General features: G+C 40.5%; 1 protein-coding gene across 14 annotated transcripts in view; it reads left to right on the plus strand.

Annotated features, from left to right (window-relative positions):
• Positions 1–27,813, plus strand: part of MARCHF8 (membrane associated ring-CH-type finger 8) — a 168,219-nt gene that overhangs the window by 101,567 nt on the left and 38,839 nt on the right. For 11 of the 14 annotated variants that reach the window (XM_037127462.2, XM_037127475.2, XM_037127463.2 and 8 more), the window contains one exon: positions 22,729–22,779. In XM_037127462.2, coding sequence (XP_036983357.2) covers positions 22,729–22,779 — 51 coding nt within the window. Of the gene's footprint in view, positions 1–19,000; positions 19,102–22,728; positions 22,780–27,813 lie in introns of all 14 variants that reach the window. The other 3 variants (XM_037127473.2, XM_037127472.2, XM_053667367.1) reach the window with 1 other exon arrangement.

A 27,813-nucleotide genomic window follows, 5' to 3' on the forward strand; every position in this document is an offset into this window, starting at 1 on the left:
TGCACAAGCCATCTTGCTCAGGCAGAGCACTCCTCTCCAAGTGGCATCAGCCTCTCCAAGTGACATCAGCCTGAGGGAAAGGAAAAGCTTCACCCACAGGAATTACTCTGTCACCCACCTTGTGGTACTTAAACCTGGCTGCTGACTGCAGCTTAAAAAGCTGTATCACTGATTAGTTTAACAACTAAGGCAGAAAATACAAAGCAGCAGCCAAAATGGGAAGACAAAGAAATTGACCCCATATGAAAGAATGAGAGAATTCTCCAGAAGAAGAACTAGTTGAAATGGAGGTAAGCAATTTATTAGACAGAAAGTTTAGAGTAATGATTATAAGGATACTTGACAATATGAAAAAAGACTTACAAACTATGAAAAAAGACCAGTCAGAAATATAGAATGCAATATCTGAAATAAATAATACACTGGGAGTAATAAACTGTAGATTAGATGAAGCAGAGGATTGAAGCAGTGATTTGGAAGACAAGATAGAAGAAAAAAACACCCAGGCAGAGAATGTGGTTAAAGAGCTTGCTTTAAGAAGAAGAAGAAAAAGAGAAAGAAAAAATAAAGTAGAAGAAAATAGTCTAACAATAAAATGGCACTACATACATATCTATCAATAGTCATCTTAAATGTAAATAGCTTAAATGCTCCTGCCAAAAGACAAAGGCTAGCTGAATAGATTAGAAAATAAGACCCATATATATACACGCTACCTCCAAGAGACCCATTTCAGATAGAAAGATACACAGACTAAAAGTAAAGGGATGGAAGAAGATATTTCATGGAAATAGAAGGAAAAAAAGGTGGAGTAGCAGTACTTATATCCCACACAACAGACTTTAAAACAAAGGCTATAGTAAGAGACAAAGAAAGACAGTATATAACAATAAAGGGAACAATCCAACTAGATATGCACCCAATAAAGGAACACCTAAATATATTAAGCAATCTTGATGGACATAATGGGAGAGATTGACAGAAATACAGTCATTCTTGGTGATTTTATAACATTCACTTCAGTGGATAGATCTTCCAGGCAGAAAATCAACATGGAGACAGTGACCTTAAATAACACAGTAGATCAAATGTATCTATTTGATATCTTCACAGCATTTCATCATAAAGTAGCAGAATATACATACTTTTAAAGTGCACATGGAGTGTTTCGTAGGATAGACCACATGTTAAGACAAAAAACAAGTCTCAGTAAATTTAAGAAGTTTGAAATCATATCAAGCATCTTATTGGATGATAATGCTATGAAACTGGAAATCAGTCACAAGAAGACTGAAAAACATGCAAACACATGGTAGCTAAATAACATGTTACTAAACAGTGAATGGGTGAACAAGGTGATTAAGGAAGAAATCAAAAGATGCCTTGAAACAATGAAAATGAGGACACAAAGAACCAAAATCTGGGGTATGGGGAAAGCTATCCTAAGAGGGAAATTCATAGCATTACAAGCCTATCTCAAAAAAACAAGAAAAAGTTGAAGTAAACAATCTAACTTGATACTTAAAGGAACTTGAAAAGGAATGACAAACAAAGCCTAAAGTGAGTAGAAAGAAGGAAAAAATAAAGATCTGAGCAGAAATAAACAAAATCGAGTCTTAAAAAATGATACAAAATATCAATAAATCAAAGTGCTGGTACTTTGAAAGGATAAACAAGATTGACAGACCTTTAACCAGACTCATCAAGAAAAAAAGAGAAAGGACCCAAATAAATAAATCAGAAATGAAAGAGAAGAAATAACAACTGACACCAAAGAAATGCAAAGGATTATAAGAAAACGTTATGAACAACTATATGCCAACAAACTAAATAACCTGGATGGAATGGATAAATTCCAAGAAACATACAATCTTCCAAAACTAAATCAGGAAGAATCAGAAAATCTGAATAGACAGATGACACATACTGAAATTGCAGCAGTAATCAAAAAACTCCCAACAAACGAAAGCCCTGGACCAGATTGTTTCACAGGTGTATTTTACCAACATTGTGAGAACAACTAACACCTCTTTTTCTCAAACTATTTAATAAAATTCTAGAGGAGGGAAGGCTCCAAAACTTATTTTAGCATTATTCTAATTCCAAATCCAGATAAAGACACTACAAAAAAAGAAAATTATAGGCCAATATCCCTGATGAACATAGTTGCTAAAATCCTCAACAATAAATTAGCAAACTGAATTCAGCAGTGCATCAGACATATACACCATGACCAAGTGGGGTTGGTGCAATGTTGGCAAATCAATAAATGTGATTCATCACATAAACAGAATGAAGGATAATAACCACATGGTCACATCAGTAGATGCAGAAAAAGCATTTGATAAAATCTAGTATCCATTTATGATAAAAACTGTCAGCATATTGGGATAAGCAGGAACATACCTAATCATAATAAAGGCCATACATGACAAACCCACTGCCAGCATCATACTCAACTAGCAAAACTACAAGTGTTCCCCTTAAGATTGGGAACAAGACAAGGAATCCACTTTCACCTCTCTTATTCAATGTAGCACTGGAAATCCTAGCCACAGCATTCAGACAAGAAGAAGAAATAAAAGGCATCCAGATTAGAAAAGAAGAAGTAAAACTGTCATTATTTGCAGATGACATGACACTACATGAAGAAAATCCCAAAGATTCCACCACGAAACTACTAGAACTGCTAAATGAATTCAGCAAAGTAGCAGGATACAAAATTACTAAACAGAAATCATTTGCATTTTTACATGCCAATAACAAACTAGCAGAAAAGGAAATTAAGAAAACAATCCCATTCACGATTGCTATAAGAAAATAAACCTAACCGAGGATGTAAAAGACCTGTACTAAGAAAATTATAAGGCACTGAAGAAAGAAAATGAAGAAGACACAAATAAACGGGAACACATACCATATTCATAGATAGGAAGAATTAACATCATTAAAATGCTGATATTACCCAAAGCTATCTATATATTCAACCCAAATCCTACCAGAATTTCAATGACATATTCACAGAACTACAACAAATATTTTAAAAATTTATATGGAACCAAAAAGGCCCTCCATAGCAACAGCAATCCTGAGAAAGAAGAACAAATTTGGAGGAAACTCACTCCCTAACGTGAAACTATACTCTAAGACCATAGTAATCAAAACAGCATGGTACGGGCATAACAACAGACACATAGATCAATGGAACAGAGTAGAGAGTCCAGAAATAAACCCATAGCTTTATAGTCAGTTAATATATAACAGAGAAAGCAAGTGTATGCAATGTGCTACAGCTCCAGGTCTGGTGCTGGCTGGGTCTGCCTCAGGGTTCTTGGGAGAAAGCCAGGTCAATGGCTCCCTGCCAAACAAGGTTTGAGCACCACTGGGAGATACCTTCTTGCTTGAAGTTGTGGGGAGGGGAATAAGCACTAAATGGCAAACCCACAGGGGCTGTGTGTACCTGCTGAGACTGTGGACACCAGCTGGGGAGTTGGGTGGTGACAGACCCTGACCTGGATAGTCCCTGGTCTGGTTGGAGAATTGGGCTGTGTGAGAGGCCAGGCCCTTCTATGGAGCGGCAGGCTTGAGCAGGAGGAATTTTTTAAATAGAAAAAGTGAAAAAAGAGGCACTGAGTGGCTTTTGGGGGAATTCTCCTGTAGCAGCTGCCCAAGCCTCCTGCACTCTATCCCTGCCCAGCCACACAGAGCTCCTGTGGTTTCATGGGAGGCTCTGTGGTCACACCTGAAGCTCTGGGGAGAATGCGCATCTGAACCTGTGGGAGCAGTAGATGCCATCGTCCCACAGTAGCAGACTCTGAGTGCTCATGCCCTCACCACTGGGAGGGAACGAGCCTTACCCTTCCACCCAGAGGCACCGTGCACCCAACCCCTGCGCCCCAGGGGTAGCAACAAAGGAGGCCTGCACCTGCATCCACAGTGGCAGCCACTGTGGCAACCCTGCCCTCAGGGCCTTCATTGGCTCTCTAAGAGGAAGCAGAGACGCCCCCACAGAGGAGACCTGCAGGGATCAGGGAGTCAGCAATCCTCAGAAAGACTTCACTGAGTGCAGAGACTGAGCTAGCCTGAAGGGACTCTGAGAGTCCTTAGGATTGGGAACAGTGAAGAGTGAGAAGGTGATACGTGAATTGCTCCTACTTGGTGAACCAGACAGTGCAACTGGTGGAATTGAAAGACTGTGCTGGGTGAAGTAGGGCACTGGGGGCCTAGCAACAAACTGAAGAACTGGCCCGGAGGCTGGGCAAGTGCTGCTCAGAAAATGAGAAAAGCGAAATCAATTCCCCATCAGCCTGCTACAGCCAGGAAGACCAGGAAGACCAGCAGAACTGGGTTGGCCCGTTTGAAGCCAGCAGGAGGCTTTATTATTTTTTTTAAGAAATTTTTTTTCTTGTAACTCTTTCTTTTATTTATTCCTTCTTACTTTCTTCCTTTTTTTAATTCCTTCTTCCTCCCTTCCTTTTGTCTTAATTCTCACAAGCGACACCTTCTTCCTTTCTTTTCTTATTTTTTAATACCTTCTTCTTTTCTTCCCTTTTTTACCCTTCCTTCCTTCCTCCCTTCCTCCCTTCCTTTGTCTTAATTCCCACAAGTGAGACAATAAAACCTGTAGCTGTGAAAGGTCCACAGTTAGACCCGAGAGGGGTCATCCAAACAACTGAGACAGTGAGACAAATTTCACTTTCCTACTCCAGAGAACTTAAAAGTTATTGTATGTTTGTATTATTATTTTTTCATTATTCCTACATCTTTTATTTTATTAGTATTTTTTTTTATATCTCTTCTTTCTGTTTAGTCTTCTTCAGTTGGTTTATTAACCTGCTTTGATAACTGGTTTCCCTTGCTCTCTCTTTCATAGTATATTTTTAACTTTTCATCTTTCACGTCACTCATGTTCAATTAGCACATTATTCTAGGTCCTATACTTCCTGTTTTTGTTATTCAGATCACATAGATTCTGTCATATGATTATTGCTCCAATAGTACTGTAAATAATTTCTGTTCCATACAATTGCAAATACTACACAGCACCCCTCCCAGATCACAGCTCATTTCACCATTTCCTGAACTTTGTTACTGTTTGTTAACTCTATTCTCTCATACGCTATACCTATTTCTATCCTTTACTCTCAATTTACCTCATAATCTGACCATACACAAGCTCACTGCTTTCTAGATCCAACTCACAATCCTCCCCCTGCAACAAGAGTCTTACCTTCTTTCTACCTTTTCTATAAAGTGGCTAGTTGGGAGAAATAACACAGCTAACACTATGCATATCCAAAGGCTCTCCCATCTCTCCTCTACAGGTTGGTGCTTTAAATATTATACAGTACACTCCTGCTGTCTTAAATCATTTTGCCTTCCCCCTCCAAGTTATCACAAAAAAAAGAGTAGGTGGAAGCTGTAAACACCAGGATACCTACTGGAAGAAAAAATTCACCAACAAAGGAGCCACCAACAGATAACAACAGAAAAAGGTGAAGGAGGGAGTGGAAGCCACACTAACTCAACTCAGGGGCGATCTGGAAATACAATTAAATAGTGGAGAAATTCCTCAGAACAAGCACCTGAAGAGGAGCAAAAGCGAATTCTGAAAACCTTTTACACATGGAAGAACCAGTTTCACCACAACCTGTCCTCACCTGCACAACAGAATACAAGACATTGTGGGTGGAGTGACCCTCAGTTAACCAGATGGAGTGAAATCTCCACCAAAGAAAGACCCAACAACAATAAAAACCCAAAGACATGTAGAGATCCAACATAACTGACACCCCAAGATCGGCGAGCTCAAGAGATCAAGGAGACTGCATCACTGAATCTCACAGGTTTTCTACCGTAGAAGTTCACACCATAAACCCAGGGAGTCAGAGCAGATCAATTTAAAAAGCAGAAACTTACAACAAGAGTCTCACAAGCAATGGGAAGACAAAGAAACGGTTCCCAAATGAAAGGAAAGGAGAAAGCCTGGGAAAGCATGCTAAATGAAATAGAGGTAAGCCAACTATTAGATACTGAGTACAAAGCAGTGGTTATAATGAAGCTGAATGGGCTCAAAGAGAATTACCAAAACTACAGGGAAACTACAATGAACTCACTGCAAACTATATCAACATGAAAAAGGAAATAGAAACTATCAAAAAGGGCCAAGAGGAAATAAAGGATACACTTTCTCAACCGACGAACACAATAGAAGGACTCAAAAGCGGGATTGATGAAGCAGAAGTTGGGGTCAGTGAGTTGAGGGACAACATAGGAAAAAAACACCCGAAAAGAGCAAGAATAGGGAAAGAGTCAGAAAGAATGAAGAGTGGTTAAGGGAAATGGAGGACAACATGAAACACAATAATATCCTTAAAAAAGGGATACCAGAAGAAGAGCAACGGATAGAAAAACTATTTGAAAAAATAGTGATGGAAAACTTTTCTAATTTGATGAGAGAAAAAGTCACACAATCCCAGGAAGCACAGAGGGTCCCAATCAAGAGGAACCCAAAGAGGCCCACTCCAAGACACATCATAATTAAAGTGGCAAAATCCAACACAAAGAATCTTAAAAGCAGCAAGGGAAAAATAGTAAGTAACATACAAGGCAGCCCTGATAAGACTAGCAGCTTACTTCTCAATGGAAATGCTCCAAGTCAGAAGTGAATGGCAAGAAATATTTCAAGTAATAAGAACCAGAGGCCTGCAACCATGACTAATTTATCAAGCAAGGTTATCAGTTAAAATGGAAGACCAAAAAAAGAGCTTCCTGGACAAAAGAAGCCTCAAAGAATACACCTCCGTCAAACTAACTCTGTAAAAGATGCTTTAAGAACAGGAAGAAAAACAGTGAAAAAAAAAGAGGAACACAGGTATGAAAAAATGGCATTGAATAACTACCTATCAATAATAACCTTAAACATAAATGGATTAAGTGTCCCAATTGAAGGACATAAAGTAGCTGAAGGGATAAGAAAGCATGACGCACACATATGCTGCCTACAAGAGACCCACCTCAGAACAAAAGACCTACACAGACTGAAAGTAAAGGGCCGGAAACAAATATTCCAAGCAAATGGACAGAAAAAAAAAAAAAAGGTGGGGGAGTGATACTTGTATTGGAAAAAACAGACTTCAAAAAGTGTCATAAAAAGAGACTCAGAAGGTCAGTTCGTAATACTCAAGGGAAGAATCCACCAAGAAGACATAATCATTGTAAATGTATATGCACCCAACATAGGATCAGCCAAATAAATAAGGAAAATCTTGAAGGACTTTGAGAAAGATACTGACAGCAATACAATTATAGTAGGGGATTTTAACACCCCACTGTCAAAAATGGACAGATATTCCAAACAAAATATCAGCAAAGATATTTTGGCATTGAAGAATGTCCTAGATGAAGTGGACTTAATATATATATATATATATATATATATATATATATATATATATATATATATCATTTCACCCCAAAGAAGCAAAATACACATTCTTCTCAAAGGCACATGGAACATTTTCAAACATAGACCACATGATAGGACACAAAACAAGTTTCAAGAAATTATAGAAAATTGAAATCATAGAAAGCATTTTCTCCGATCGCAAGGGACTGAAACCAATCTCAAGGTAAAAACTCTCAAACTCGGGACTTCCGCCAAGATGGAGGTATAGGTGGATGTGCTGTGCTTTCTCACACAACCAAGTTTAGGGACAACTAAATATTAGCAACAGAAAACACAGCCAGAACACGGAAAATTGAACTTTTCGGAAGTCTGTTAACAACAAATTCTTCAGCCTGACCGCTAAGGGGTGAAACCAGCGGCTGGTGAGGGGTTGCACAGAAGGACTCGGTCAGACGGACTCAGGCACAGAATCCAGACGCGTGAATCCAGACGCGCCGCGGAATCCAGGCTCAGGGTTGGACCTAGTGAGCGACCGAGCAAGCCACCAGGTGAGCGATTGCGGAGGAGGCAGCGGGGAAGCGGTGCTGCGTGTTGACTGTGGTCGCCTATTTGTGCGCGAGCGGACAGGCGAGGGAGTGGGCGGTTGGACCGGGGCCGGCGTCCCCGCAGCAAGTGGCAGTAGAGGGCGCCGCCATTTCCCCGCTCTGACCACGCCCCCACATACAGCGTCACAACCCAGCAACCTGGGAGTCCAAGGCACCGCTTCTCACACTTAAAGGGCCAGAACAGACCAAAAATGGCTCAAGAAGATCTCAAAGCCCCAGAGCCTATAAATCTAAGCGATGAAGAAATAGCAAAACTCTCAGACGCACAGTTTAAAACACTGGTCATCAGGATCCTCACAGAATTGGTTGATTATAGCCACAAATTAGAGAAACATATGAAGGCGAAACTAACTGAAATGAATGGAATTGCACAGGACACCAATAACGTTGAAAAGGAAACTGGGACTCAAATCAATGGAGTGGACCAGAAGAAAGCAAATAATGGCCAAACAGAAAAGAGTCAAGAAGCAAGAATTCAAAGAAATGAGGAGAGTCTTAGGAACCTCCAGGACATCTTTAAACGCTCCAACATCCGAATTATAGGGGTACCAGAAGGGGGAAAGGCACAGCCACCAGTGGAAAACTTATTTGAACAAATAATAAAGGAGAATTTCCCCGATCTGGCAAAGGAAATAGACTTCCAGGAAATCCAGGAAGCTCAGAGAGTCCCAAAGAAGTTGGACCCAAGAAGAAACACACCAAGGCACATCATCATTACATTAGCCAAAATTAAAATGAAGGAGAGAATCCTAGAAGCAGCAAGACATAAGGGGACAGTCACCTACAAAGGAGTCCCCATCAGACTGTCAGCAGATTTCTCAAAAGAGACCTTACAGGCAAGAAGGGGCTGGAAAGAGGTATTCCAAGTCATGAAATCCAAAGACCTACAACCAAGATTGCTCTATCCAGCAAAACTTTCATTTAGAATGGAAGGACAGATAAGGTGCTTCTCAGATAAGATCAAATTCAAGGAGTTCATCATCACCAAGCCCTTATTATATGAAATGTTAAAGGGACTTACCTAAGAAAAAGAAGTTAAAGAAACATGAACAGTGAAAGGACAACAAACTCACAGTTATTAACAACCACACCTAAAACAAAAGCAAACTAAAAGGACAGCTAGATCAGGAGTGGAAACATAGAAATGAAGATCTCAAGGAGGGTTAGCAACAGGGGAGTGGGAGGAGGAGATGGGGGGAGAAGGTACAGAAAATAAGTAGCATAGACAGTAGATAGAAAATAGATGAGGGGGGCAAGAATAGCATGGGAAATATAGAATCTAAAGGACTTGAGACACATGGTCATAAACTAAAGGAGGGTAATGGTGGGGATGGGGGGGTAGGGTGGAGGGGAATGAAGGGGGGAATAGAACAACTGTAACAGCATAGTCAATTAAAAAAAACTCTCAAACTCATGGAGATTTAATAGCATGCTATTAAACAATGAATGAGTCAAAAAATGAGATCAAGGAAGAAATAAAAAAGTTTGAGGAAACAAATGAAAATGAACCCACAACAGCCCAATCTTACGAGACACACTGAAGGCAGTTCTGAGAGGGAAGTTCATAGGAATACAGGCCTAGCTAAAAAAGATTGAAACATTTCAAGTAAACAATCTAACCATACACCTACAAGAATTTGAAGCACAACAAAGACAGCCCAGAGGAACTGGAAGGAAGGAAATAACCAAGATCGGAGCAGAATTGAATGACATAGAGACTAAAAGCAGCATTGTAAGGATCAATAAATCCAGGAGTTGGTTCTTTGAAAAGATAAACAAAATCCACAAGTCTTTAAGCAGACTCATCAAGAAAAAAGAGAGAGGACCCAAACAAACACAATCAGAAATGAAAGAGGAGAGATTACAATTGATACCACAGAAATACAAAGGATTATAAGCAATAAAACAACTGTATGCCAAGAAATTTGAAAACCTAGGTGAAATCAACAAATTTCTAGAAAAATAATCTTTTAAAACTGAATGAAGAATAATTAGCCTGAATAGGACTTCCGCCAAGATGGAGGCATAGGTGGATATGCCGTGCCTTCTCACACAACCAAGTTTAGAGACAACTAAATATTAGCAACAGAAGACACAGCCAGAACACAGAAAATTGAACTTTTTGGAAGTCTGTTAACAACAAATTCTTCAGTCTGACCAGTAAGGGGCGAAACCAGCAGCTGGTGGAGCGGGATTGCATAGGAAGACTTGGTCAGATGGACTCAGGCACACAAATCCAGGCGCAGGGTTGGACTTAGTGAGCGACCCAGCGAGCGACCAAGCGAGGGACTGCGGGGGAAACAGCGAGGGAGCCGGGCTGCTGGTTGACTGTGGTCGCGCATTGGTGCCCCGATAGACAAGCGAGGGAGTGGGCGATTGGACGGGGACCCAGCGGGTCCCCGCAGCAAGCGACAGGGAGGCCGCCGCCATTTCCCTGCTCTGACCCCACCTCCACATACAGCATCATAACCCAGCGACTCTGAGTGGCCTGGTCCAGGTGAACCACCTAAGGATCTGCTCCTCATCCAGCTGCAAGAAACAGCAGAGGGTGCCGCCATTTCCCCGCTCTGACCACGCCCCCACATACAGCGTCACAACCTAGCAACCTGGGAATCCAAGGCTCCGCTCCTCACACTTAAAAGGGCATGAACAGACCAAAAATGGCTTAAGAAGATATCAAGGCCCCAGAGCCTATAAATCTAAGCAATAAAGAAATGGCAAAACTCTCAGATGCACATTTTAAAACACTGGTGATCAGGATCCTCACAGAATTGATTGATTATAGCCACAAATTAGACAAATATATGAAGGCGAAACTAATTGAAATTCTATGTTTCCACTCCTGATCTAGCTGTCCTTTTAGTTTCCTTTTGTTTTAGGTGTGGTTGTTACTAACTGTGAGTTTGCTGTCCTTTCACTGTTCATCTTTTTTATCTTCTTTTTCTTCGATAAGTCCCTTTAACATTTCATATAATAAGGGCTTGGTGATGATGAACTCCTTGAATTTGGTCTTATCTGAGAAGCACTTTATCTGTCCTTCCATTCTAAATGAAAACTTTGCTGGGTAGAGCAATCTTGGTAGTAGGGCTTTGGTTTTCATGACTTGGAATACCTCTTTCCAGCCCCTTCTTGCCTGTAAGGTCTCTTTTGAGAAATCAGCTGACAGTCTGATGGGGACTCCTTTGTAGGTGACTGTCCCCTTATGTCTTGCTGCTTCTAGGATTCTCTCCTTCATTTTAATTTTGGCTAATGTAATGATGATGTGTCTTGGTGTGTTCCTTCTTGGGTCCAACTTCTTTGGGACTCTCTGAGCTTCCTGGATTTCCCGGAAGTCTACTTCCTCTGCCAGAATGGGGAAGTTCTCTTATTATTTGTTCAAATAAGGTTTCCACTCATGACTCTTCCCCTTCTGGTACCCCTATAGTTCGAATGTTGGAACGTTTAAAGATGTCCTAGAGGTTCCTAAGCTTCTCCTCATTTTTTGAATTTTTATTTCTTCATTCTTTTCTGTTTGATCATTTTTTTCTTCCTCTGGTCCACTCCCTTGATTTGAGTCCCAATCTCCTTTCCATTACTATTGGTTTCCTTTGTATTACCATTCATTTCAATTAGTTTAGCTTCCATATGTTTCTCTAATTTGTGACTAAAATCAACTAGTTCTGTAAGGATCCTGATAAGCAGTGTTTTGAACTATGCATCTGAAAGACTGGCTATTTCTTCATCGCTTAGATCTATCGGTTCTGGGGCTCTGAGTTGTCCTATAGCCATTTTTGGTCTATTCATGCCGTTAAATAAGTGGAGTGAAGCCGTAGTTGTTTACCAGGACGGGGCGACCCAGGTCGCTGGTTTGTGATGCTGTGTGTGGGGACGTGGTCAGAGAGGGAGCAATGGCTGTCTTCTCCGCTAGCCCAGTCCGTCCAGTCACACCACTCGCCCCAGGCCTGTTTATCTGATCGGAATTGTGCGAGCCTGCTGCCCCGCGCAGGCTTCCCTCCTCACTGGTTTATCCGCACACAGATGCGCGACCGACCTCAGACAGCCCGCCGCTCCTCTTCCCTGTGTGCTCCCGTAGCTAGCCCACGATCAGCGCCTTTGGCTGCTCGCGCACGGCGCACCACCCGTTCGGGGGTTTTTTTTCTTGCCAACCTGCTCCGCTGCTGGCTTCGCTCCTCTTACCGGTTTAGCTGAGCATTTCGTTGTCTTCGGACTCCGTATTGTCGATTTTCTGTGTGGCTTGGTTGTGTTTATTGTTGTTAAAAATAGTTGTTCTTAGATTTGGTTGTGCACAGAGGCAAGGTGGTTCCACCTACGTCTCCATCTTGGTGGAAGTCTTAGGCTTTGGTTTTTTTAAAAATTATTTTACTGTTGTTAAAGCACAGTTGTCTGTGTTTTTCCCCCAATCACTCCCCACTCACCTCAGCCAATCCCTCTCTTGATTCCAACTCCCCCTTTGGTTTTGTCCATGTGCCCTTTGTATATGTTCCTGAAAACCCTTCCCTCCTATTCCCCCCATTATCCCCTCCCACCTCCTCTCTGGTTACTGTCACATTGTTCTTTTTTTTTTTAGGCGATTTTTAAAAAATTTTATTGATTATGCCATTACATTTGTTCTATTTCCCCTCCTTCATTCCCCTCCACCCTGCACACCCCTCCCCCACCATTCCCCCCCTTTAGTTCATGAACACATGTCTCAAGTTCTTCAGAGTCTATATTTCCCCTACTATTCTTACCCTCCCCCCTATTTTCTATCTACTGTCTATGCTACTTATTTTCTGTACCTTCTCCCCCCTTCTCCTTCTCCCACTCCCCTGTTGCTAACCCTCCATGTGATCTTCATTTCTATGGTTCACTCCTGATCTAGCTGTCCTCTTAATTTGCTTTTGTTTTATGTGTGGTTGTTAATAACTGTGAGTTTGCCGTCCTTTCGCTGTTCATCTTTATCTTCTTTTTCTTAGGTAAGTCCCTTTAACATTTCATATAATAAGGGCTTGGTGATGATGAACTCCTTGAATTTGACCTTATCTGAGAAACACTTTATCTGTCCTTCCATTCTAAATGAAAGCTTTGCTGGATAGAGCAATCTCAGTTTTAGGTCTTTGGTTTTCATGACTTAGAACACTTCTTTCCAGCCCCTTCTTGCCTGTAAGGTCTCTTTTGAGAAATCCCTTGACAGTCTGATGGGGACTCCTTTGTAGGTAACTGTCCCCTTAGCTCTTGCTTCTTCTAGGATTCTCTCCTTCATTTGAATCTTGGCTAATGTAATGATGATGTGCCTTGGTGTGTTTCTTCTTGGGTCCAACTTGTTTGGGACTCTCTGAGCTTCCTGGATTTCCTGGAAATCTATTTCCTTTGCCAGAATGGGGAAGTTCTCTTTTATTATTTCTTCAGATAAGGTTTCCACTCGTGACTGTTCCTCTTCTCCTTCTGGTACTCCTATAATTCGGATGTTGTAGCGTGTAGGTGGAAACACTTCGCTTCCTTGCACAACCAAATCTAAAAACAACAAAGTTTTAACAACAATAGGTGCAACCAAACCACAGAAAATCGAACAATACGGAGTCCAAAAACAACAAGCCGCTTAGCTAAACCGGTGAGCGGGGTGAAGCCAGCAGCGGAGTGGGTCAGGCAAAAAAAAATCACCGACCTGGGTGGCGCGCAGGCAGCCAAGGGCGTGGATCCCAGGTGTGGGGTAGCTACGGGCGGTCCCAGGAAAGGCGTGGCACGGCTGGCTGTTTGTGGTCACTCATTTGCACGCAGATAAACCAGGAAGAGACGTGCATTGAGACAGACCACGCAAGCCCCGGTGCAGGGTGGTGGGCTCGCACATTTGCACTCAGATAAACAGGCACGGGCGAGCTGTGAGGCGGACCAGGCCAGTGGAGAGGACCGCCATTGCTCCCTCTCTGACCCCGCCCCCACATACAGCGTCACAAACCAGCAACTTGGGTGGCCCCGCCCTGGTGAACACCTTAAGGGGCCTCTCCTCATATGTAACAGGCACAAACAGATCAAAACATGGCTCAAGAACAACTCAGAGCCCCGGAGCCAACAAATCTAAGCAATGAAGAAATAGCCAAACTTTCAGATGCACAGTTCAAAACACTGGTGGTCAGGATGCTCACAGAACTGGTTGATTTTAGTCACAAATTAGAGGAACATATGAAGGCTAAACTAATTGAAATGAATGGAAATGCACAGGAAACCAATAGTAATAGAAAGGAAAGTGGGACTCAAATCAAGGGAGCAGACCAAAAGGAAGGAAAAAATGACCAAACAGAAAAATATGAAGAAACAAGAATATATTGTTCTTAATTTCAAAGTCTCTGGTTATATTTTACTTACTTGTTCATTTTGTTGATTTGGTTCCATTTAAAAGTGAGATCATATGGTATTTGTCTTTCATTGCCTGTCTTATTTCACTTAGCATAACGCTTTCCAGTTCCATCCACGATGTTGCAAAGGGTAGGAGTAGGTGCTCCTTCTTTCTTTCTGCTGCTTAAAATTCCATTGTGTAAATGTACCATAGTTTTTTGATCCATTCATTTATAATGGGCACCTAGGTTGCTTCCAGCACTTGGCTATCGTAAATTGTGCTGATATGAACATTTGGATGCATAGGTTCTTATGGATTAGTGTTTCAGGATTGTTAGGATATAATCCCAGCAGTAGAATTGCTGGGTCAAAAGGCAACCTAGGTGTGGGTCCATTTTTAGTTTCCTGAGGAAATTCCATACTGTTTTCCACAGTGGCTTCAACAGTCTACATTCTTACCAACAGTGCACTAGGGTTCCCTTTTCTCCACATCCTCTCCAACACTTATTATTTGTTCATTTGTTTATGATGGCCATTCTCATCAGTGTAAAGTGGTATCTCATTGTGGTTTTAATTTGCATCTCTCTGATAGCTAATGATGCTGAGCATGTTTTCATATGTCTCTGGGCCCTCTGTATGTCCTCCTTGGAGAAATGTCTGTTCAGGTCCTTTGCCCATTTTTTAATTGGGTTGTTGTCTTCCTGGAGTGCAGTCATGTGAGTTCTTTATATATTTTGAAGATCAAACCCTTGTCAGAGGTATCATTGGCAAATGTTTTCCCATAGAGTTGGCTCTCTTTTCATATTAATGCTATTTTCTTTAGCAGTTTAGAAGCTGTTAAGTTTAATGAGATCCACTTGTTTATTCTTTCCTTTATGTCCCTTGCTGTAGGGCATATATTAGTGAAAATATTGCTGTGTTTTAAATTGGGCTTAGGGTAATTAAGGCATAAGGCTTGTGTATTAGTAGCTGTGTAATGAGCACTTAAAATCAGAGTCACATGATTTTAGGATCTATTTTCATCAGCAATTTTAGCCTATAGTTTTCTTTCTTTGTTGTGTTTTTAGCTGGTTTTGGAACTAGGGTAATGTTGGCTTTATAAAAAGAGTTTGGGAGACTTCCTCCTTCTTGAATTTTGGGAGTAGTATGAGCAGCATATGGTTCAGCTTTTCTCTAAGTGTTTGGAAAAATCAAAGCTGTTTGGTCCAGGGCTTTTGTGTTCTGGGAATTTATTGATTATAGCTGATTCAGTATCAGTAGCCATTATCTGATATTCAGGCTTTCTGCTGCTTCTTGCTTCAGTTTTGGAAGATTATATTTTTCTAGTTATTTGTCCATTTCACCCAGGTTTTCAACTTTCTTGGCATATAGTTGTTTGTAGTAATTTCATATAATCCTTTGTATCTCTGCAGTGTCAGTTGTGATCTCTCCTCTTTCATATCTGATTGTGTTTATTTGGGTTCTCTCTCTGTTTTTCTTGATGAGCCTGCTTAAAGGCTTGTTGATTTTGTTTTATCTTTTCCAAGGAGCAGCTCCTGTATTTATTCATCCTTTGGATTGTTGTTTTAGTCTCTATGTCATTTAATTCCGCTCTGATGTTGTTACTTCTTTTCTTGTACTTGGTCTGGGCTTTGTTGTTACTCGAGTTCTTGTAGGCATAGGGTTAGGTTGTTTGTCTGAAATGTTTCTATCTTTTTTAGGTAGGCCCATATCTCTATGAACTTCCCTCTCAGGACTGCCTTTTCTGTGTCCCATAGATTTGGGGCTGTTGTGTGTTCATTTTCATTTGTTATCAGAAACTTTTTATTTCTTCCTGGATCTCATTTTTGACCCATTCATTGTTTAATTGCTTGCTATTCAGTCTCCAGAAATTTGAGTGTTTTTTAGTTTTTTTCCTTCAGTTTGGTTTTTAGTTTTGGTCCCTTGTGGTCCAAGAGAATGCTTGATATAATTTCAATTTTCTTGAATTTGTCGAGGTTGGTTTTGTGTCCTATTATGTGGTCTACCTTTGAAAAGTTCCATGTGTTTTTGAAAAGAAAGTATACTTTGCATCTTTGAAATGAAAGGTTCTGTGTATATCCGTTAAGTGCATTTGATCTAAGGTATTGTTGAATGCTGCAGTATCCTTGTTGGTATTTTGTTTGGAAATCTATCCATTTTTGACAGTTGGCTGTTAATATCTCCTAGTAGAAGTGTGTTGTTGCTGTCTATATCTCTCTTGATGTCCTCCAAGATTTTCCTTATATATTTGGGTGTTCTTATGTTGGGTGCATTTATGTTTACAATGTTTATGTGTTCTTGATAGAGTCTTCCTTTGAGTATTATGAAGTGTACTTCGGTGTTTTTCTTTGTGGCTTTTGTTCTGAAATCTATTTTGTCTGATATAAGTATTGCTACCCCAGCTTTTTTTCCCTGTTCATTTGTTTGGAATATTTTTTTTCCAGCCTTTTCACTTTCAGTTTGTGTAGGTTTGTTTTCTGAGCAGGGTCTCTTGTCGGCAGCATATATGTTGGTCATGTTTTTGTATCCATTCAGCTCCCCTATGTCTTGCAGTATTTAATCCATTAACATTTAAGGTTATTATTTTGGGTATTTATTTATATTACCCTCTTTGTACCTGTGTACAGTTGTCTGTGGATTTTAGCAGCTCGAGGTCCAGGGGTGTGTTTTCTAACTTCTGGCAGCACTGCCTGTATCTCTTTCACCTGCTGCTGGAAGGAGTTTCTTTTGTGATTGAAAGGGTGGGACATCTGTGTCTCTCATGGTAGGCACTGTTCAGTCTCGGTAAAATTGTGTGTTGTTTGCTCTTGCCCCTCCAGCCTTAGTCTGTTCCAGTTTATTTCCAATAATGTATAGTTTCAGATTAAACAGCCGTCTGTTTCACAGGGTGGGGGGGCTACTATGTCTAAGAACGTCAGCTCTCTCTTGGTTGGTGTAGATGGCAGCTCTGTGTGGGAACTGAGGCTGCACAGAGTCCTGAGTCCCCCTTGCTGTACCAGTTTCTGAACTCCCTGCCTTGATGGCCTCAGTAGAAAAGGGCCCTAGAACCCAATGTACTTTGTCTTCCTGTGAGGAGTTCAAAATGGGCCTTTTTAGGTGTCCCTCTTACTTTCTTTCTCTTGTGGAAATGCCTCCTTCAGGTTGTTAAGCCTGCCCAGCTGGTGTTGCAGATCTTTACTTGATCCTGTAGGAGGTAGGGGCTGGGCACAACCTTCCCTTCCTGGAGGTTGTGGACTCAGTCTGGCAGGGGACTTAATCTGGCCTTAAATAATCTCAGGTACACAGTTCCCAGCTCATTGCCCATGGAGGCAGGGGACTCAGTCTGGCTTTAAATAATCTCAGATACACAGTTCCTAGCTCCTTGCCCTCACAGCATACAGTGGCCTGCACTCTACACTCTGGCCAGATGTGCTGGACTTGTGCTGAGAAATTACTTTGCTCTGCACCTTTTAGATCCATCTGTGCAGCTTTAGTGAGTAGGAGCAAATCACGTCCTCACAGTCCTTTTGCCTTGTTGGCAGGCAGCTGCATGTGCGCAGTACCTGCCCACTGTGAAGGCACTCCCAGTGCATTGCTGTCACTGTCCAGCTTTCTGTACATGCCACCTCTCCAAAAAGTCGAGTCTATTACAGTCAAGGCTACCTGTAGCCTTCCTCCCTCCACCAGATCCAGATGCAGATAGTATCTCTCTCCCACTCTGGCACTCTCCCAGTTGGCATTTGCCACTGCAGCTGTCAGTGTACCACTAGCTATGTTCATTGTAGCCTGGTTCTCCCCAATGACTTTGTGTATCCACATTGCTCCTGGCCTGGGTCTGGGGATTCCCTATTCTGGGAGGGGAGATAGCTGATAAGTTGTTATCTCTAACCAGGCGCTCCATAGATGCAGTTGCTCTGGCTGCCCGTGCCATGCCTGGGGATTTTCCCCATCCACCTATAAAACCTCCTTACCACCTATTTTGAAACATGTTCTGTACTCTTTGGTTTCCAGACTTCATATCAGCTCAGATTTTGTTGACTGTTCACTTTATTTTTCAGAAGCTCAGCTAAGCGTCTGAGTGATGTGCAAGAGCAAGTGGACTCAGCCTCTGCCTACTTGGCTGCCATTTTCCACTCTATTTAGCTTTTAATTAAAGTCTTTTCTGGTGGTGAAATATTCTCTTTTATGACATGATGATGCTTTTTTTTTTAAGTGTCCAAGTTTGGGAAAGTGAAAAAGCATTCCTGAATGTTTTGAAATTTGGACCATGAAGTTGAAAAGTCTTGGAGTCACCAATTTAGGAACTAAGTAATAGTATAGCCCTTCAGATTTACAAAAACCCTAGCAGTTTAGTCCACCAAATAGAGAGAGCTGTATTTGTCACCTGTTTTGGTGCACAGCTCCTAAAATTCTCAGAATCTCCTTAGTTCTGAGAATATTATTTTCTTTCTGTAATGAGTCCCTTTCCCCAACTTGAATCTATGTTAATGAGTTGACTTTTGATGGTTCCCTAGAAAGCTTCAAGGTGGGATCTACTCACCATAAAAACCAACCACATGAATAGAAATTTGGGATTTCCAGCCCCATTCCCCCACCTCCAGGGAGTAAAGAGGGGCCAGGGATTGAGTTCAGTCACCAGTGGCTCATGATTTTATCAGTCATGCCTACATAACGAAAGCTTTATTAAAACTCTTAGTCAACAGGGTTTGAGGAGCTTCTCAGTTGGTGAACACATCCATGTGCCAGGAGGATGGCACACCTGAACTCCACAGGGACAGAAGCTCTAGCACTCAGGATGTAAGTGCATATACCCATTAACACTTAAGCTCCCCATTCCCCAGCCCTTGACGATCTCCAGTCTACTTTCTAACCCTATAGTTTTATCTATTCTGGATATTTTATATAATATGTGACCTTCGTATCTGTCTCCTTTCACTTAGCATAGTATTTTCAAAGTTTATCCATGTTGTGACTATATCAATACTTAATTATTTTTTATGGCTGAATAAAAAGTATCCTATTGTGTAGATAATACTATGTTTTGTTTATCATTTTATTCACTGCTGGACTTTTGGCGTGGTTTCCATGTTTTGGATATTTTGACTTTGTTTACAAGGTATATTTGACTTTGTTTACAAGGTATATTTTTTCACTTTTATTTTTAACCTACCAGAAGCCTTCCAACCTTTGCCTTTTTAGGTTTTTATGTATGCTTTATTTCATAGGCATGATTGATTAAATCATTGGTATTGGCAATTAATTCAGTCTTCTGCCTCTGACCTCTCTGGAGTTCAGAGCTGGGACTGAAAGGTCCAACCCTCTTAATCAGGGGTTTGGCTCCATTGGCCCTCGGCTTCCAGTAGTAGGTGCTTTCCAAAAGTCACCTCATTAACATAACAAAACACACCTTTAGCATTATTAGCAGTAAATTCCAAGGATTTGGGGAGCTTTGAGCCAGGAACTGGACAATGACCAAATATATATGTGAGAAATATTTTTTGGTTATCTGGTTTGAATGACCTAATATTTACTTATTATAAATCACAGTATCACACAAATAGTTGTAGAAGATGAGAGAGAGAGAGAGATCTCATGCACCCTTATTTACAAAGGGGGACCCAAAAAACCTCAGAATTATCTACCGGAAGGTGGGCTCCTTTGTAGTACAGGCTTTCCCCACTAGGTGAGTGTCCTAGGAACCCATTTGTATCAGTGTACCAGCTGGCATTGTTGTGAGAGGCTGTGTTGGGCTTCAGCTGATTTTTTTAAAGGCTCTTTAAACGCATTTGTACATTTCACAATGGGTGATTTACAAGCATACATGCCCACACCACAATGAGTGTTCTGCAGTTTTTGACCAGAAGGGGCATGACACTGTGCCCCATCCTCTCTATCAACTGATCTTTCCCCAAGCAGGTTTTTGTTTTCTTTGGATGAAAAAACAGTCCGCAAAGGGAAACATTTTGCTGATGTGGAAGAGATGAAAGAAAATAAATAACAAACACTAAAAGGTGTCAGAATCAGCAAGTTCAAAAAACTGTTTTGAGCAGTGAGAAAAATGTTTTCATGAGTGTATCACATCAGGTGGAAAGTACTTTGAAAGTGACTGAAGTTTAAACATGTAAGAAAAAGATACACAATTTTTAAATAAATAGATAAATTCCAGGTTTATTTATTCCTCCTCGTACTTTAACCCAATGGTAACATCTTAGAAAGCAATATTAAAATATCGCAACTGGTATACTGATGCTGATGTAGTCAAGGTATAGATCCATCACCTCAGAGACCCCAGTTGCTTTTGTGTAGCTGCACCCCTTCCCTCCTGTCCCTGTTCCCCCTTAACCACTGGCAACCTCTTTTTCATTGTATTACAGAGTTCTCTTATTTTTAGATGTACTACAGCAGAAAAACGTGTATATATTAAACAATAGCTGTGGTAATGTGCTTATTTTGCTTTTCAGTTTTATTAGAATGCCTCAAGTATTTTTTCCATGTGAGTGTAAAGTTAAATTTGGATTGAGAGATGTGCTTTTTAAAGGTTAGGAATCCTCCATAGCTGTTTTCTAAAAATATTTAAAATTCTGTATTGATAATGGGTTTTATCATTTCTTTATAACACCTAATAAATGAGTGATTTTGCAGGTTTTCTCTGTAAAACTGGTTCTGTTCCTGGGTGTGCAGGTGTCTCAGAATGCTGGTGCACGCTGCTCACTGTGTAGATATTTTGGGTTTCCCACAGGCGTGTCAGGCAAACTGTGCTGTATGTTGCAATTGGTCTCCTTACTCCTATGTTTTTCTTTCTTTCTGTGTCTGTTAGTTGCTGTGCACAGACTTCTCTTTTTTTTTGTATGAAACATGCTTCTGATAGAAACAGGTTTCACTTAAAGTTATTTATTCTGAGTGCCAGTCAGGCTATCACAATTCAATAATAGGGAGGAGCAGGGCACTGCTGGAACCTGGCACCCTAGGAATAAGGTTGCAGGGAGGCATGCAGACCTGGGGTGGCTGTCCCTAAGGGAAGCTGCGACTGGCATTTTTGTCCTGGGCATTGTTATTGGAATGGGCCATCTGCAAAGCACTTAGAACATCTTTATTTTTAAGCCATGCTGGTTGGTATGGACCAGACCCTCCTTCCTTTCCCCTTTTACCTGCTTAACTACATTTCAGCGTTCTCTGGTCTTCCCTGTGGGAATAGCATACCAGTGTTACCTAAATAGAGAATAGATTACCTTAAAAATATAAGAAATATCATCTCTTCCCTTGGTAATATTTTTTTCCTCATTTGGGTTGAGCAAGGGTAAGTGGTTTCAGGGAAAGTTCCTTTTTTATTTCTACAAAACATTTACATTTGAAATACTAATTTTTAAAAAAGTTACAGTGTAGAAGATTATTATTTTTATTTGCTAGGGCTGCCAAAACAAAATACCACAGTTAGCATTACTTTAATAACAGGAATTTTTTAGTCTGGAAGCTAAAAGTCTGAGATCAAAGTGTCAGCAGCTATGGTTCCTTCTGAAGCCTCTTTTCTTGGCTCGAAGGTGGCTGTCTTCTCCCTGTGTCTCCACATGGTATTCTCTCTGTATGTATCTGTGCCCTTGTTTCTTCTTTCTATAAGGACACCATTTAAATTAGATCAGGGCCCACCATAACATCCTGACCTCATTTTAATGTAATTACTTTAAAGACACTGTTTCCAAATACAGTCGCATTCTGAGCACTGGGGACTAGGATTTCAATGTATGGTTTTTGGGGGACACAATTCAATGCATAGCAATATGTCTTAGGAAGGTTAACTTAAAAGCAGAAAGACCAGGAAGTTATTTGAGAAATGAAGAGAACCTAAACTAGCACTTTGACAATAGCAATTAAGATGACATTTGAGATTGAGTGACATTAAGGAGGAAGACATAAAACTCTGTGGGTGAATGTGGAGAGGTGTGAGAGGGAAGAAGCCAGCATGACTCAGATTTCTCTAATTCAGGGGGAGAGACAGGATGGAGGGAATAGATGTGAGCTGTGCAATGTTCCTATTCAGTACTCAACACTTTTGACAAAACAAATAAACTGGGTAGGGTCAACTGTCCCGCTCTCTTTTCCCCATCCTATAAGGGTCCTCATGTAATGGACTATACCACATAAAATTGAACATGTTAGTTTCTTGCCTCTGAACCTCCATTTAAATGTATCATAATACATTAAATACCCTCTTAGTTTTATAGTGAATTCCAAATTCCTGCTAACCTAAGCTCCTTTAGCGCAGAGACTATTGTTTTATTCACTTGCCGAATTTCCCAGTACTTGTTAGCTGACTCAGATGTTTGTGTTTAGCAAATGGCTAGTTGGGGGAATGATTTGTCAGTAGGATTGTTATGATCAGTTGCTTGCTCTTTGTACATATCAATCATTTGTTTTGTTTTCTTACAGAATGAGAAGACTTTGGGACGTTCCATGAGTCATTCAAGTATCATTTCTAAGGTAGAGTACCACTTAAATGTTATTTTCATAGCTTGGGGATTTGTATTTCTAACCTTGCATGTGTTATATTCTTCTTTGGAAGACACAAGTTTATTGATATATGTCCTTAATCTGCTCTCAGACCATACAGTGAGCTGTGTGGCAGTTGAGTTTTCTAGTGAGGCAAATTCTCCGTGTGTGTTGGGGGCAGTGACTAATAAAAGAAAACCCTATTTCTTCCAGGGTAAAAGGAGAAAGCATTTACTTTCAGGTAAAAGAAATCCCAGGGAGTCACCAGAGAATCTGTCAACTCTGTTAAGAGTGCATTTGACTGATAGTAACAAAAATCCAACTCTGGTGACTTAAATAATTATGCATTTATGTGGTTCCAGTGACAAGGTATCTAGTGGTAGATGGTCAAGATGGATGGAATTGTTAACAGAGAGAGGTTGCCAGGGACCCATGCACTTTCTGTTCTCTGTGTGCCATCTTCCTTAGCACATTGCCCACCACATGCTCAGCACCTCGTGGTGTCAAGGTGAGAACTGGCACCAAGGCTTTGGCCCTGGCAGAAATGAGAATGGTGAAGGATGGTTGGTTGTGGCCATTGAGAGTTGCACTTTTCAGGAGGAAGGCCAAAGCTTTCCCAGAAGCCTCACTCAGCTGCCTGACTAATACTTATATCCCACTGACCAGGACTAGATCACAAGGCCACCTCTAGTTGGAAAGTTGCAGGAAAAGGAAGACTAAGGAAGTGAATCTGATGCACCTGTGGTATAATTACTTGAGTAGCTACTACAGGTAACTGAGGAGCCAGCAGACAGGGTGTCACATTCAGTGAGCTTGCATCCCAGGTACTGCACATCTCTCAGCCCTACACATGGGCTCTGACCAACCTCTTGTCCATGCAGGTATGTCCGTGGAGGTTTCTTGCAGGGATGACCTTCTCCCCATGTCTCTGTCACTTGGCCTGACACAGACCCCGATGGGAAAGCCTGAGCAACATGAAAAAACTTGTCCTGCTGTCTCAGGCCTCCTAAGTACTCTGAAATAGTCACATTAGATGCCATTTTAATTTACAAACTACATGGATATTTTCATTTATATCAACCTCTTTTTTGAACCAAATTAGAATTTATCAAATTCTTTAAAACCATCAATTTGTTCTTAGGCATATTTGTGATCCAATCATATCATTCATCCACTTAATTTTGCATAAAAAGAAAAGTTTATAGTGCTTAGTATGGCACTGAAAGCCATTTGCATAGTGTTTCTCGGTTCATTCCTGACCTGATCTGGCCTCAGACCAGTCACTCAAGCCACAGGCTTAGGCCACCTCATATAAATGCCTTTCCCCAGATTCTCCCTCCTGTTTAAACCTCCATTTATTTTCTTTTGCTGTTCCCTCAGCTATGAATTATGGAGTTGTAGAACTGTGCAGTGGTGGATCATTCCTGTCTGAGTATAAGGGGCAGGTTCTGTCCTCACACCTTTCAAAGGAGCATGGAGAAAAGTGATGTGCAGATCTAGAGAGCCTGTATGCTTAAGTTGAATTAAACATTTAAAAGTCTACGGTAGCACTCATTGCTGTTGCCCTGATGGCTAACTGATAAAGCAGGGCATTGTCCTGTGCCTCAAATATGTGTCTTTTCATGGTTTTAATAAAAAAAAAAGTTTCCTCTTATAGTTAAAAAAAATTAACCTCTGTGTCTCGAATATGTGTCTGTTCATGGTTTTAGTAAAAAAAAAAAAAAAGTTTCCTCTTATAGTTAAAAAAAATTAACTTTGACACACTGTGAACCTCTGGCTTACAGTGTGTCAAGGAACATTTTATGGGCATGGCCCAGGCTTGGGTGTTCTGAGTTGCTTTGTGATGGTTTTGAGGTTAGATGGACAAGGATTTACTAGCCAGGTGACTTTGAGGAAAGATCCTTCTCTGAGCTATAATTTCCTGATGAGTAAAATTAGAGCAAAAAACCCCAGAAACAACCTTCAGGGTTGTTGTGAGTCTTACAAATAATATTTGCAAGGAGTTGTGAGCCAGCTCTCATTGCAGTGAGTCAGGAGTGATTTTTTTTTCCCTTTTAAAAATTTTTATTTATTTATCTTTAGAGGGGAAGGAGAAGGGGGAGAGAAACATCAATGTATGGTTGCCTTTAGTGCATCCCCTGCTGGGAATTTGCCTGCAGGGAACTGGCCTCAACCCAGGCATGTGCTGGGAATTGAACCATGATCCTCTGGTTTGCAGGCCTGTGCTCAATCCACTGAGCTACACCAGCCAGGGCTCAGGAGTGATTCTAGTTAAACATCGTTAAACTCTGGTGAACTTGGATTAATTGGGTAAGGATAGTCCTTGATGGTACTATTACTATTACTATTACTATTACTATTACTATTACTATTACTATTACTATTACTTGATTACTTTGTGATCAAAGGCACAAATGTATGCTTTAAAATAACTTACACATCTAGGTGAAAATTAAGAAATTTAATAAGAACTCTCTGCCCTTTTCCTTTCTTTATTTTTGCACCCATTTGTAATACAGATTCTTTGGTCCAGACACTGAGTAAAGGTGCTGGCATAAAATGACGAGGAAAGTAAATATGCCCTATATCATTGAGCTTTCCTGTGGTTAGGGTTGGGATTTTCTCTTTTTTATTCTTTCTTTTTTAAAATTTTATTTATTTTTTTAGAGAGGGGAATGGAGAGAGAGAGGAAGAGAAACATTGGTGTGTGGTTGCCGCTGGGGTGCCCTGCACGGGGGACCCTGACCCACAGCCCAGGCATGTGCCCTGACTGGCAATTGAACTGGTGACCCTTTGGTTCACAGGTCATCACTCAATCCACTGAGCCACAGGTGGAATTTTCTTAAAAAGCAGTTTTAGTTCCATACTGACACTTTCAGGAACAGGGGAACTGGAAAAGCCTCAAAGCTTTTTGATATAAGGAAGGTCCAGGAAAATCTGGGCCTTTCATTTTTAAAGCAGGAGTTCCTACATAAGTAACTGGGATCAAGGAAAATCTCAGAGTGGTGTGTGTTCACATAACTTTCTGGTATGAAATTTTTTTGTAGAATGTACCTCCTCTATAAGTAAGTAAATTCATATAGTATGGAGTTGTTCTGCATGAACTAGTTAAGTGGGGCTTGGAAAGAAAGAAGTGCTGTGAAAGATAATTTTGTTTTTGAGAGTGCAGTTCTCTCTTGTAGTATTTATAAAATGAACCTGTTGTTTGAGGCCACTTTCAGACCAGGGCATGTAAAATTCTTATCTTCATTGTACCAGACATACTTAAACAGATGCTTCATACCCTTGAGATAGAACAGTGATTTTCAACCAGTGTGCTACAAGAATTTAGATTTTAGAGAAGGGAAAGGGAGGTAGAAAGGGAGGGAATCATCAGTGTGAGAAACATCAGTTGGTTGCCTTCTGTGTGCTCCCTGACCTGAGACCAAACCCTGCCCAGGTGTGTGCCTTGATTGGGAATCGAATAAGCAACCTTTCAGTTTGTAGGATGAGGCCCACCCAACTGAGCCATACTGGCTGGGGCACTGCAAGAATTTTTAAAACATGCAATACCTGACTTTATTTCCCTCAGATTGTCAAATAAAAAAATGATAACCTCCAATACAGTAGCCATCCAGTGTGAATGAATCAAAATTATACGTATTTTTGTCAGATCTGCAAAAAATATATTTTTTGTTGTGCCACAGAATTTTAGTAATTATTTTATATGCACCATGAAATGACAAAGGTTAAAAATGGCTGAAATAGAGGATACAAAGAAAAATCACACCATTGGCATGTTTTACGTCATCTGAAATCTCCATTGTCTCTGCCAAGAGTATTAGTCTGCCAACTGAATTCCAGTTGGGTCCAGTTTGTGCTCACTTTAGTCAACTGTAGTCTGTTATGCTCCTGCAGTTTTCTGGCTCATGAAGTTAGACATTGAGAACAGGTTAAAAAAAAAAAACTTTCAATAAGGAAAGTTTAAGATCTTCACAGATCTAGATTTTGTTACAAAGCGCTAGAATGTTTTATTGTTTATTTGAGTTTATTCATGTTTCATTTTAGCCTCAGAAACCACACTCAGCTTTCAAAGAAGTAATCAGGCATGTTGAACAGGATGTGCAAGAGGCTGCTAGGTTGGTGGCTGTTTGCCTGTCTTTAAAATGGGTGTGTAGGTGGTTAGTGATATTGCAGATCTTTTCATATGTATATTGGCCATCTGCATGTCCTTTTTGGACATGTGTCTATTCAGGTCTTTTGCCCATTTTTAATTGGATTTTTCTTGGGAAGGTGTTGAGTTGTATGAGTTTTTTAATAAATATCGGGTATTAACCCCATATCAGATATATCATTGGTGAATATATTCTTCCATTCAGTATATTGTCTTTTTGCTTTGTTCATGGTTTCTTTCACTGCACAAATTTTTTTAGTTTGACGTAGTCCCATTCGTTTATTTTTTCTTTTGTCTCCTTTGGTTGAGGACATATATAAGAAAAAATATTGTTACCAGAAATATTTGAGATTTTACTGCCTATGTTTTCTTCTAGGATTTTTATGGTTTCAAGTCTTACATTTAAAATTCTTTAATCCATTTAGCATTTATTTTTGTGTGTGCTGTGAAAAGGTGGTCTAGTTTTACTTTCTTGCACTTTCAGTTCAGTTTTCCCAACACCATTTATTGAGCAGATTGTCTTTACCCCATTGTATGTTCTTTCCATCTTTGTTAAATATTGATTAACTGTAGAGACATGGGTTTATTTCCGGGTTTTCTGTTCTGTTCCATTGATGTGTATGTCTGTTTTTTTTTTATGCCAGTACTATGCTGTTTTGATCTTTATGGCCTTTTAGTATATAGTTTGATATCCGTTAACATGATGCCTCCAACTTTGTTCTTCTTTCTCAAGATGTCTGTAGCCACTGAGGATCTTTTGTGATTCTATATAAATTTTTTAATAACTCGTTTTAGTTCTGTGAAATACACCATTGGTAACATGATAGGAATTGTATTGATTTTATAGATTGCGTTGGATGGTATGGACATTT

Source organism: Artibeus jamaicensis, unplaced genomic scaffold (genome assembly GCF_021234435.1).
Source record: "Artibeus jamaicensis isolate MK-2021 breed Jamaican fruit bat unplaced genomic scaffold, CSHL_Jam_final contig_468, whole genome shotgun sequence".
Classification (NCBI taxonomy): Eukaryota; Metazoa; Chordata; class Mammalia; order Chiroptera; family Phyllostomidae; genus Artibeus; species Artibeus jamaicensis.